General features: G+C 36.0%; 2 protein-coding genes across 9 annotated transcripts in view; both read right to left on the minus strand.

The window, feature by feature from the left end:
- fmnl2b (formin-like 2b) overlaps positions 1-12,900 on the minus strand; it is a 59,558-nt gene that overhangs the window by 22,099 nt on the left and 24,559 nt on the right. For all 8 annotated transcript variants that reach the window (XR_015493233.1, XM_087256740.1, XM_087256741.1 and 5 more), the window contains 8 exons: positions 10,629-10,778; positions 10,424-10,532; positions 10,253-10,329; positions 5,039-5,132; positions 3,209-3,283; positions 2,990-3,100; positions 2,762-2,911; positions 2,571-2,672 (listed from right to left, as the gene is read on the minus strand). Coding sequence is in view for 7 of the 8 variants with exons in the window: in XM_087256740.1 (XP_087112866.1) it covers positions 2,571-2,672; positions 2,762-2,911; positions 2,990-3,100; positions 3,209-3,283; positions 5,039-5,132; positions 10,253-10,329; positions 10,424-10,532; positions 10,629-10,778 (868 nt within the window). In the remaining variant the exon portion in view is untranslated. The remainder of the gene's footprint in view (positions 1-2,570; positions 2,673-2,761; positions 2,912-2,989; positions 3,101-3,208; positions 3,284-5,038; positions 5,133-10,252; positions 10,330-10,423; positions 10,533-10,628; positions 10,779-12,900) is intronic.
- Positions 1-12,900, minus strand: part of mylkb (myosin light chain kinase b) — a 103,862-nt gene that overhangs the window by 14,398 nt on the left and 76,564 nt on the right. The gene's annotated exons all lie outside the window — the stretch shown is intronic.

Below are 12,900 nucleotides of genomic sequence, written 5' to 3' on the forward strand. Positions count from 1 at the left end.
TTGAACATGCTTTACAGTTCTGAAAAAGCGAGGCACACAGCACTTTAGGAAAGAGCAGTGCACTGTGCTTTTTATGCTGCTAGATAACCCACTGTATCAACAGTCTTGGTTCTGGAGTGCCTCAGCACAGAGCTGTTGTTTTTTTAACTGAAGCCACACATAGTGCAAAAATGGGAGATGCAGCAGGCACACAAAACACCCACTGCCAAATAAAAACTAAAGAAAAGAATCAAATGAACTTGTGTAAAATGGTAATTTTGTCATCTTTAAAAACCTGAGAAAAAACTTTCTGAATACAGAAATGTTGCTAAAATGTAATTAGCTGAAAATGACCAAAATTACTAAAACAAAGAATCCTGTTATAATAGACATAATACTAAAAAACAGACACAAAAGAATTCTTTCAAATACAGTTGGTTATGTCCAGTGCTTAATTTGTGAATTGTGAGGTCCCGGAACAGATCCTGCATGTTATCCGAGGATGGAGAGGGTTGGGGAGTCGCGGAAGAAAGTGAAAGTGAACAGTGGAAGGGAGAGAAGGGCGGTTGAGGAGGGGGGTCGATAAAATGAGGTGCCGGATCAGATTTCAGAGGTGCCGGATCTGGCGTGTTCTGGCACAAATTAAGCCCTGGTTATGTCTTAAATACAAGACAAAAAACAACAACAGCAAAAAAAAACACAGTATGGCCCTGATCACTCTGAACGTGTTGTTTGTTTTTGCTGGCAGTGAGTGTTTTGTGTGCCTGCTGCATTTCCCGTTTTTGTTGGAGTGCTCTGTGCACCTGCAGTAAAAAAAACAACAACAACTCTGTGGGAAAAAAATTGGCCTTCAACAAAGACTATAGAATATACAAGACATGTCACTCGTACATTTGTTTAATGGTGAAAAGTGTAATGGTCAAAATGGTGAATGAAGCCCCGTGTACTAGCACAGGAGCCAATCATTGATTGCTATAGACTGATGTTTCTCTGGGGAGATAAGCTCGGACCAGAAATGTGCTTTTACAACAGTTTGGTGGTCAACAAACGCACTGGAATCAAAGTGAATACTTGCTTTACTGACAAAAGAAATATATCCAAATAAAGCTGGAAATCTCTGCTGTTAAATGTAGGTACAGTCTGTCCTGTCAAATGCACATCACATGACAGCAATTACTCAAACGCCCTCAAACATTTCTGTCATTTCTGGAATAAATTCGCCATCAAGACCAAGTTCTGCATTACTTCAGAAGACCAGCGTGATCCGACGATCATTATCTAGAGGATGATAATGTGTAGAAAGGTCATAAATGAGGGTGGTCTTGTGAACACTTTCCTTTCGAGTGCACATGCGCATTAGCTTGGACAACTAGAAAAAATGATGATTTTGTTTAATTGAAACATTTAGAAACTAAACTTATGAGACCGTTGTTGTTTAATTTTATTGATGATTCCAAATATGTAATGTAATCGTAAGTTTGGCAAACATTTTTGGAGAATGTGATATTTCCATATTCAGACAGAAGCGTTTCAAAGATGGTGGCCGAGTAAAATGACTTGCTGTAAAGGGACTTTGCCGTCAAGCTCTCCAGAACCAGACTGTTGATATGGTGGTTACCTAGCAACATAAAAAAGCCCAGCGCACTGCTCTTTCCTAAAGTCAACAAAAAGGCAGTGCTGTGTGCCTTGCCTTTACAGAACTGAAAAGTGTGCTCAGTGTTGACTTATAATCTTTTTTATATTTAGGATCCCTTGAATGTAGATTAGACTAGGTTTAAAATATTAAGGCTAGCTATTTTTGCCCATTTTGTATCAATTGTTGGTGTAATATTACAGGAACCATGACATTCAAACTGTTGCACATTGCTACACTCCTAACAGTTTCATGTATTGCTAATTCTCTAAATATGTAAACAAGGTTCCTATTCTTTCATGAGCAGTAGATTCAAGGACTTTCAAAGGCTTTTAAGAGCACCAATAAATTCAAATCAAGCACTATTTCAGTTCCCCCAGGAGTAGTAGAGCCATTAAAGTCCTTATTGAACTTAACATTTCACTTACACTTAATATTTACATTAAAATATCAGCGTAGTCATGCTGTTTTAAATGTGTCGTTATAAGAAAAAGTTCAAAAGAACTTTAGTAAAATTAGTACTCAATACTAGAAATATCCAAACATGGTTTCTGAATTATGGATAAATTGTGCATTATTTTTCCATTTTATTTTTCAAGATTTAATGGAACATTTTTTAATTAATTAATTGGTTTCTGAATTATGGAGAAATGTGCATTATTTTTCATTTTTCTTTTACAAGAGTAAAATGGAAGATTTTTTAAATTAAGAATGTTCCTTTTTTAGTTCTGTTTTTGACAGCAGTACAGTACAATTGCTAAAATAACCCCATAAACAGATTTCATTTTAAATTGAATTCAAGCACTTTCAAGGACCTATGTGTGTTTACAAAGTACTTTGGAATACTTTCCAGGCCTTGAATCCATATGTCTGAAATTCAGTAACTGTAAAGTGTAACATCATGTTGACATTTGCGATATGAGAATCAGGACTGTAGTTTAGAGGGTGTAATACTGACCCGGACGGTGTCCAACTCTTTGTTCTTCTGCATCAACTGTTTCTCAAGCTCCACAATTTTAGACATGGCCTCGTTCTCCGTTTCTAAGAGTTTATCGCTCATCTGCCAGCATAAGAAAGAGATTCTTGGATTAGGATACAATGGACTTGTGACTCTAAATATGTGGATTAAAAAAAAAATCTTTTGCTAACATGTGATAGATTTTCCTCCAGTTCCTCCACACGTTCCAGGGCAGCGTTTTTGGTCTCTGCGTCCTCTAGAAGCGTCCCCACGTCAAACAGGTTATCCAAATAAGCCTGGATCTGCACTTTGAGTTTATCGCTCTCCGTATGCTTCAGCCTCTGCGGACAAAACACAAACCCCAGGGAAGTGAGTTTCTGAGGGAGCGTGAATGCAAGATACTTTGAAAAAGTTAATACCTCCAAATAGTCGTCCAGAGAGAGTTTGGTGAAGTCATACTGGAGGTGAACTCTGAAATTCATGTCCTCTACTGAGTGCACCACAATATTGATGAACTGCATGCACGCCACCTGAGTCACCAACAGAGGATGATGATGAGATCTGACATTACTAGCGGAGAGAGCTTTTCATTTTAAAATAGGCACTTCAGAAGAGACGGGAAGGGAAAATAGACCCACCATGAAATCAATGTTGTTGTCTTCGTTTTTGAAGTGTTCCATCAGTTTCTCAAACCGCTGGGTTTCTGAGCAGACCTGAGGAACACAAAAGACAGTCAAATTGGAAAAGAAAATCAAATTTCCACTGATCTTTTAATATATTACAGGCATAGTAGGCTGTAACGTGTTCCACAGTAATGCGTTGCTGTATTATAATTACATTTTTGAGGAGCGCAGTAATGTAACGAATTACATTTTAAATTTGCATCATTTGATTACAGTTATTAAAGTCAGTGTATATATATATATATATATATATATATATATATATATATATATATATATATATATATATATATATATATATATGTATATTAGGGCTGTGCAATTAATCGAAAATCCGATTTCGATTATGTCTTTTAACGATTATGAAAAACCATTAATCGAGATGAACAATTGTTCCATTATTTACCGCCCCCTGTCCAGTTGTCCTCACTTGTTGCTCTAAAAAGCGCGAAAGACCGCATGCTTATGTGCGTGTGTGTGCGGCGCGCAGACAGTCAGAAGCATGCAGTCTGCACTTGGTCTCATTCGCACATTGTGACGAGCAGAGAGCACACACATCTAAAGTCATAAACGTGAGCGCTTTAATGTTCAAATAGGTGTCAAAACGTGTTTAGTGATTATTCATATTAACCCTCAGTTTGTAATAAACAAACAAGTTGAGAATCAAAAGACACGTGAAAGCGAAACCATTAAAGTGACAGAGAACAGCTGTTTTATCATGATTAATAAAACAACGAGAAAATCCCTCTTTGCTCTTGACTGAACACTTTTGTAGCTAGTGTTTTTCTTACGGTGAAGATGCTAAAAACACAGTTTGTTTAATATTTTTATTCTATTGTATTTATTTCTCTTTCCTTTGCAGGGAGGAAAATAATATATGCAGTTGAAGTCAGAATTATTAGCTCTCCTGAATATTAGCAACCTTTTTCCCCCAATTTCTGTTTAATGGAAAGAAGATTTCTGAACACAACAGTTTTAATCATTCATTTCTAATAACCGATTAATTTTATCTTTGCAATGATGACAGCTCATAATATTTTAGTAGATATTTTTTTAAATACAAACATTCAAATTCAAAGTGTGAGTCAAATGCTTAATTAGGGTTATTAGGCAAGTCATTATATAACAGCAGTTTCTTCTGCAGACAATCAAAAATATATATTGCCTAAAGGGGCTAATAATATTGACCTTAAAAGAGGTTTCAAAATATTTAAATCTGCTTTTATTCTAGCCAAAACAAAACAAATAAGCCTTTCTCCAGAAGAAAAATATTAGAGGAAATACTGTTAAAATTCCTTGCTCTGATAAACACCATTTGGGAAATATTTATTTAAAAAAATTCTCAGGAGTGCTAATAATTTTGACTAATAATCTAAATATATTATTATTAAAACTAATAATCGTTTGGAATAATCGTGATTACAATTATGACCAAAATAATCGTGATTATGATTTTTCCCAAAATCCAGCAGCCCTAATATATATATATATATTAGGGCTGCTGGATTTTGGGAAAAATCATAATCACGATTATTTTGGTCATAATTGTAATATTATATATATATATATATATATATATATATATATATATATATATATATATATATATATATATATATATATATATATATATATATATATATATATATACTACATTTTGAGGTCAAAAATCTGTTTCACTACCCATAAAACATAATTTTATTAAATATCTATGCATAAAATACAGTTTGCATTCACATCAGAGTTAAATAAAGTGAATGTAGAAGACAGAATATCTATTCTTACCTCTTTGAAATGGTCAAAAGCAGCAAGGATGATCTCGTGTCCTCCTCTGACCAAACACACAGCGGCCAGCAGCTCCAGAACCAAAGCTTTGGTCCTGCACAAAAGAACACTTATATCAAGAAACCAAACCTGCACAAAACACTTAGTGATTGATAAAACATTCCAATCAAAAATTAAAGAACCATGATATAACCCATCATGTAATCTCCAAAGGCCAGGTCAAATGGTCCTACCGTTATTATGGTTGACAAATTACCGAAGAGTTATCCCCCTGAACAAGGAGCTATTCATAAAAGTTCTGTTTAACGGCTTTGAAAGCTTTTGTATCACAGTCTTGGGGAGCGTCTCAGTTACAAACCCTTCTCTCCTGTTGACCTTAATCAGCACAACCGACAGACAATTCATCTATTTATAGCTAAAGTTTCCAAAGAACAGCCCTTCCAAAAAAAGCGGTTTGATCAAACGTAATGGCTTTAGGGTTTGGATGAAAGCCTTGACAGATAAGAGGAGTTCTCATCAACCATTCGAGAGCTTTAAACACAGAAATCGAAGAATTGTTTGAAACCCGTGGTTTCATTTTTCACATTTACAATGATTAGGATAAATTATGTGGACTGAAACCTTGTATGTGAAAATCGGCCACTCTTCAGAAAAGAAAACTGTTTTGAACTCTTAGTGTGGTTTTATATATGTTCAGACGTATAAATTTGTCTGTATATTATTAGCAATTTGCCAAATTAAAGCTGGAAGATGTGCTCAGCCTTATGCAGTTTGTCCATGATTAGAACAGCTGCATTTGACGCAGTAAGTGCATCATAACTTTTTCATTAACGTAAAGTTAAAGTGCTTTCCAATGGCTACACAAGACCGTTCTGGCAATGACTAGCCAGCAAATGCTAGCTGAACTGCATTCAAAGTAGAACACTTTCCTACTATATACACTGTAAACCCTAATGTTGTCTTTACTTAAACAATCAAGTAAAGTTAATTGAACATAGGGCGAAGCAGAGGCGCAGTAGGTAGTGCTGTTGCCTCACAGCAAGAAGGTTGCTGGTTCGAGCCAAAGACATGCGGTACAGGTGAATTGGGTAGGCTAAATTGTCCGTAGTGTATGAGTGTGTGTGTGTAAATGTGTGTATGGATGTTTCCCAGAGATGGGTTGCGGCTGGAAGGGCATCCGCTGCGAAAAAACTTGCTGGATAAGTTGGCGGTTCATTACGCTGTGGCGACCCTGGATTAATAAAGGGACTCAGCCGACAAGAAAATGAATGAATGAATGAATGACTGAACATAACTTAAAATTTAGCATTTTGGTCCTATCACTTAAAAAAATGAGTTAATTTAACTTACGTACCATGAAAATGCATAAACTTAAGATTTCAAGTGTAGTGAGCTTAAAGTCATAATTAATCCTTTGAAATAGGACAGTAGGTCATTTTCACAGATGTAGTCTTGACTGTAAAATTCTAATACGTGCAACCTTTAAGTGCAAGGTATTTTCTTTAAATCAGAAAACAGATGGCTTCAGGTATAATTATTCCTCATATTGTGAATAAATGGCTACTTATTTTTTGTTTAAAATTGATTTAAACATTTTTAAAAGTATAATATTACACACATGCATGCACACACATGCATATATATATATATATATATATATATATATATATATATATATATATATATATATATATATATATATATATATATATTAGAGCTGCATGATTCTGGCTAAAATGAGAACCGCGTTTTTTTGGATTAATATAAAGATCACGATTCTCTCACGATTCTTTAGATGTAAAATAAAGCTTAATATGAGATTATAGTTTTTTCTCAAACATATGGCAAAACAACAGCATTAATATTATGTGTGGGTCTACTGGTTTCTATAAATAATTATATTCTACTTATAATAATTCTGATGTTGAGTTATGTTTGAGATATAGGCCTATGCTTGCAATCTGTCATTGAGAACATTATTAGACCATTTAATTCACTGGTAAAATCAACATTATATAGGCTAGAGTAGTTATACTGACACTGTAAACATTTATTTTCATGCACAACTGTGTGTTCGCTATGAAAGAAAAAACATATCAAATGCTTGTCGCAGTCATAACTCTGAAATGAGATATGATTATTTAAATGATGTGCACGCTTTCGGTTTCATTTCTAACTGCTAAGTGCTGTTCATACTTCGCGCACGGCTCTCAAACGATTACTCTGTGCCACAAACTGAATATTATTTACAATTTTATTACCAGTTACTCACAGCATATGCAGGTTCTGTTTAATAAAGTAGATGCACGCGCGTCTATCATTTAGCGAATACATCATTATATGAAGACAAAAATGAACATTTTGGGTGAATTATACCTTGTAAAAACAGTATTTGATTTATTTATTTTCAACATCATTTGGAGGTGTCCATATCGCTGAGCTACGTGTGTGAAATAATGAAAAGACTCGTGCAGCCGCCTCCTGAACTTAAAAATATGATTGGCAGAATCGTAGAAATGCTGGATTAAGATTGTCAAGGGGGTCGAATTGAATATTCTTTTTTCGATTAATTGAGCAGCTGTTATATATATATATATATATATATATATATATATATATATATATATATATATATATATATATATATATATATATATATTAGTTCTATAACTACTACAATTACCATATCGGTCATTCTGACCATTCTCATATAAGACGTCATATTTATTTTCACATGTTCAATAGAGGTATCAAAAATAAGTTTTAAATGTGTTTTGAAAGTATTTGTTAGGATTCTGCCACTTCATACTTGTTAATTCTTGTTTTGGTGGTAGAGTCCAGACACTGTAGTCCTGTCTTGTCTAGTAAGCTGTGCTCAGCTCGAGTATTCTCAGGTTGAGCGTGCGCTCCTGCTTGACAAGGACATGTAGGGGCTCGGCATGCTCGGGATGCGCGCTCTCATCCTAGTGTTTGTTCTGTCTGCAGCATGCTGTTTCATTCTCAGCATCTCAGTCTATTTGGTTTCAGTTTCGATTGGCGCTGGGATGGAACATGCACCTTGTATTTGTGAGTGCACAGTGAGTTTTGATTTATCGTGCACTTGTACCTTGCGTTCAGTCTTCTGTTGGTGTTGTGTTTAGCATGTGGTTCATGTGTACATGCGGCGCGAGCTTTAGTGTTGTTTCATGTGAACACGCAGTTAATGAGTGTTCTAGTCCCGTTTTGCGAAAGCAAGTCTTGTGTTGGTTCTTTGTGTCATGTGCTCTTCTGGCTATTGTTTAGTCCCATCCTCCTTGTTAACCAATTTTAGTTTATTCAGTTCACCTGTTTGTTTGTTAATGTTTCTCTTTATAGTCTTCTCGTCTACTGTTCTGTGCCAGTTTGTCACACTTCATTATCCAGTCGTGTTTTGTCCTGTCCAGCCCTGATCCCAAACAGCCTGCCCAGTCAAACAGCCTGCCCAGTCATCAACTGTCGCCGAATTACAGTTCCAGATCAAAGTTCACATTTTGCCAAGTACAGATAAAATTCCCGGATGTTTACTTGCTCTGCCCCTTTGGCCAAGGATGTATCGAGAGGGGACTTGTGCGAACTTACGAAGCTCAGGTATCCCAGAATGCATTGCCGCGTAACCAGCGAAAGCTAATGGTGGAGGAGGAAAACTGAACGGTTTTAAAAATACTCCTTTACTGTGTCACAAAATAAAGTTTGAACAGTTTTTCAGGCGATAATGTAGTTGTTTTAAACTCGAACTCAGTTTATTCACAAAGATAGCGCGTCTTTGGCGATGTGCCTCAGCTTATGCTGACTCTGACTCCTAGCCTGCCCTAGCTTTACTTTGGCCAGTCAATTTCGGATGTACTGTTGGATCTCATCTCTTCATTGTAGTTAAAACATGATGTTTAATACATCTTGTGCATATCTACCGAACAGTTTTTGGTCTTTTAAATCTATTATTTGTACTCAGGTGTAATATATTGGCAGTGTTATTTTGCTGCCTTGTATAATTGTCTTTAAATATGTTACTGTGTTGTACGCTGTTTGTCTTTGTCTACCAAATTGCTTGTCGTTATCTTTATTTCCTATTACTCACATCTTGTTCTTTATACTTGTATAATGTCAAGTATAGTTTATTAAATCTGATAATCAAAGACACGAGTCTGTGTATAATAACCCATTTCACTTCACATTTATGATTATTTACTTTTATATTTTCCTAAATCAATTATTAATTATAGAGCTGTGCTTTATATAATTAAATTATTTTATTGTTATTGTACAGTGAAACAGATGAATCCATGGTGAGGTAAATGACATTATAAAGTACACAGCTGTTCCATTTGAAGAAGTACCCGACTTGTGTCTTTGTGTCCTCGGTAGTTCATTCTTCCAAGTGTAAACTTAGCAAGTCTGAACTTCCAAGGACACAAGTCCGAACTTTGCATACTTGGTATTAAGAAACAGCATATATAGTAGGAAGTTGCTAGGCAACAGAGGCATGCTTATTTAAAGTCATGCAGAAAAGTAGCAGATAGTGAAATGAACGTGGCCATTTTGACCACTATAGTAGTTCTAGGTAGAAATAATCAGAAGTCTTTTGCGTTTTGTAATTTTAATAAAATAAAAATGTCAGAAGGAAATATACAGTTATGTAGTAAAAGTCATGAACTTAAAGATATATGTATTTTCATTCATTCATTTTCCTTTGACTTAATCCCTTATTTATCAGGGGTCACCACAGTGGAATAAACTGCCAACTATTCCGGCATATGTTTTACACAGTGTCAGCGGATGCCATTCCAGCTACACCACAGTACTGGGAAACACCCATACGCTCTCACATTTACAAACACTCTCACACTATGACCACTCTTGTTTCCCCAATTCGAGAATAGCGCATGTCTTCGCAACATGCAAACTTGACACAGAAACTCCTACTGGTTCAGCCAGGACTCAAACCAACAACCTTCTTTCTGTAAGACGACATTGTTAACTGAGCCACCGTGCCACACTTATGTGTGTTTTATTTCAAGAAAGTTATAAATTGCAAAAATTAAAAATGACTGCCTCTGTAGTTCTAGGGTTAAGTGGTTAAATGTTCATAAAACCCATAAATAAATAATGACCATCAGACTGACAAATATGGAGATTAAAGGTTCCCTTATCCGGACCACATATACTGGTGTGTGTCTGTGTGTGTGTGTTTGTGATTACCTGGGATTTTTGTTGTTAAGGCTTAGAGCAATTTCATTGACAGCATGCGGATGGGACATGACCATGTTGAAGCCATACTTCAGAGTGTGACAGACAAGAAAATACAAAAGAAGATTAAAATAAGTTTGAAATAAAAAAACACAATATAAAAAAAAATCATATTCTGTTTACCTGGTAGTTCATAATAGCTCTAAGACACATGATGCAGACGTGAACGTCATCTTTCTTACACACCAAGCGGGAATTCTTTAGAGTTCTGCGACTGGGCAAAGTATTGGACCTAAGAACAAAATATAATATTATGGGCTGTCTTGTAAAAATCTTTTCCAGTTTTCCCTGTAAACAAAAATCTCCTTGCTTTTGTGTGTGTGTATACCTTAAGGAGTGCCGTGTGGATCGTGGTATGCTGCTGCCGCTGACTGGTGATGGTAGATTACTGTCGCCATGCAGATCTTCTATAGACCTGCTCCAGGGAGTCTCTACAGAAATCTCACCTGTGGCGCTCTCTGCTACATCTCCATCAAACCTGGGGCAAAATAAAAGTGTTTAAAAGTTTATAAGAAATTCACAACAGCATCATTATATTCTGTCTGTTTATGTGAAAATTATTTTTAGTATGTGAAACACTGAATCCTCCCAACTCAATCATGATGAGAAAGTGTGCTTCAATCACATTTTAGGCTCCATCACAGTTAATAGAGTTATTTGTTACCTGTCAATGTAACAAATTACACTTGTCCTCTGAATTCATTTGACTGCTAATGCTACAAGGATGTCTTTTGATACTATAAAACCACTGTTCTGGGGTGTGTTGACGCAACAACCAACGATGTGACTCGCGGTTAAACTATCAAAGTATGATGCATGTTTGGGAAAAGATCGATGTAGTAATGAGTGTTTCTACCTAAGCTTTGCAATAGCATTTATAACCATGTCCACAACTTAAACTCTAAATTTAAGACTTATCCATTTAGCTAGGTATATTAGTAAATTCCCTATAGTCTGCTTCTAATTCTGCTATTTATTCTGTAGCGGGAGAACTATTGATTCTTTCTTTATTAGAACCTCTAACATTACTTAGATTTCTTTTGCTAACACCTTAGTTTCACTAAACTCTATCATGCACAGTTCCAGCCCTTGCTCAGATTCAACAGTTTACTAGTTATTATTACAGGGCACCTATTTTACCCCTTTTTCAAGATTTAAGATAAGACTTTTATGTCTCCAGAATGTGTGTGTAAAACTTCAGTTCAAAATACCCATCAGATTATTTATTATACCTTTTTAAGTTATCACATTGTAGCTGTTTTTGTTGCCTGACCCTTTAATGCAAATGAGCTAGTTCTCCCCGCCCACCATTCCCACGTGCGTCCTTTATGTACATAAACAGCGCAATGACAGATAAAAATGAAGCAGATTTCCCTTACTACAGTAGGAACTTTCCCAACTGCTATTTGATATCTTTGTTGTGGAGTTAATTCAAGCCTTTCTGCAACGATGAATCACACACAAAGTCGTTATAAAGTTCAAGTGCGTACACAAACACACACATGAAGTCCACAAACCGGGACTGAAGCTACTTTTTTTTTATAATTGTACTGACACTATGAGGCTGTGATGAAGAATTACATAGTGATTTTACTGTACTTATTACAAACATCCACTGTTTTAAAACGTTTTAAATGGTCACGAAACACCAAAACAGATATCGACAGTCATATTTGTGTCCTACGCTGCTAAAAACGCTATTAGGACACATATATTTCACTAAAAAGTGAAAATTGGTTGTTTTTGTGTTGTTTTGAGCAAATTCGTTCTTCCAGTTTGAAACAAATTTTTTAAGCTGCATCACGGCGATTAGATACTGGATGTCTGTACCTGCGAATGCATCATGACGTCAATAAATGTGCTGCATTAATTCATGAGAAAGACTTGGTTCAATCAGCAAGCTCTATTGTGTATGCAGTGCAACTTCATTAATACGCATGATTGCTTCGAAGACTGTATTTACCTGTTCCAGTGTTTAGATGGCAGAGAGACGCCGGGGTGTGTTGCCAAAACAAGTGGAAGAACGAGAATTTGGAGACATGGGTCGCCAGTGTTGCGTTTATTAAAGTGCTGTAGCGAAGATTTTGTTTTCATTCCCCCGCTATGAGAGTGCAGCTGAACTCACATGTGGATTACAGTGCATGCAACGTGTGACAGAAATGCGTTTGTAAGACACATTTTTACCCGAGAGCTTTTGGCATCTGTAAATGGTGAAATCCAGATTTGTCACTCGTCTCCTTTTAAAAAAGATTCGGTTTTTGCAGGATTTGGTAAGTGTGTGTGATCAGTGCCCTTTGTTTGTGCATTCAGATGGCAAAAAGTTCGTATCGTCAGCAGTACTCTTTCAGTTTTACATACCTTAGTCAAAATGATTTAGTTACTAAGATTACAGTATGTTAATATCACTGCAATATTACAGTCCAATATTATAGGCTGAAAGATCCGCTGTAAATGCTGCTCTCTGAATGTAAACATGTAAACACCTTAATCAAACTATTACCTTCGTGTAGGATTTTTGCTGCATTTTGTGACAGGATAGTCTATACCAGGGATGGGCAAACTTGATCCTCAAGGGCCGGTGTCCCTGCAGAGTTTTGTTC

The sequence above is a fragment of the Danio rerio genome, chromosome 6 (genome assembly GCF_052040795.2).
Source record: "Danio rerio strain M-AB ecotype USA chromosome 6, GRCz13ab, whole genome shotgun sequence".
Classification (NCBI taxonomy): Eukaryota; Metazoa; Chordata; class Actinopteri; order Cypriniformes; family Danionidae; genus Danio; species Danio rerio.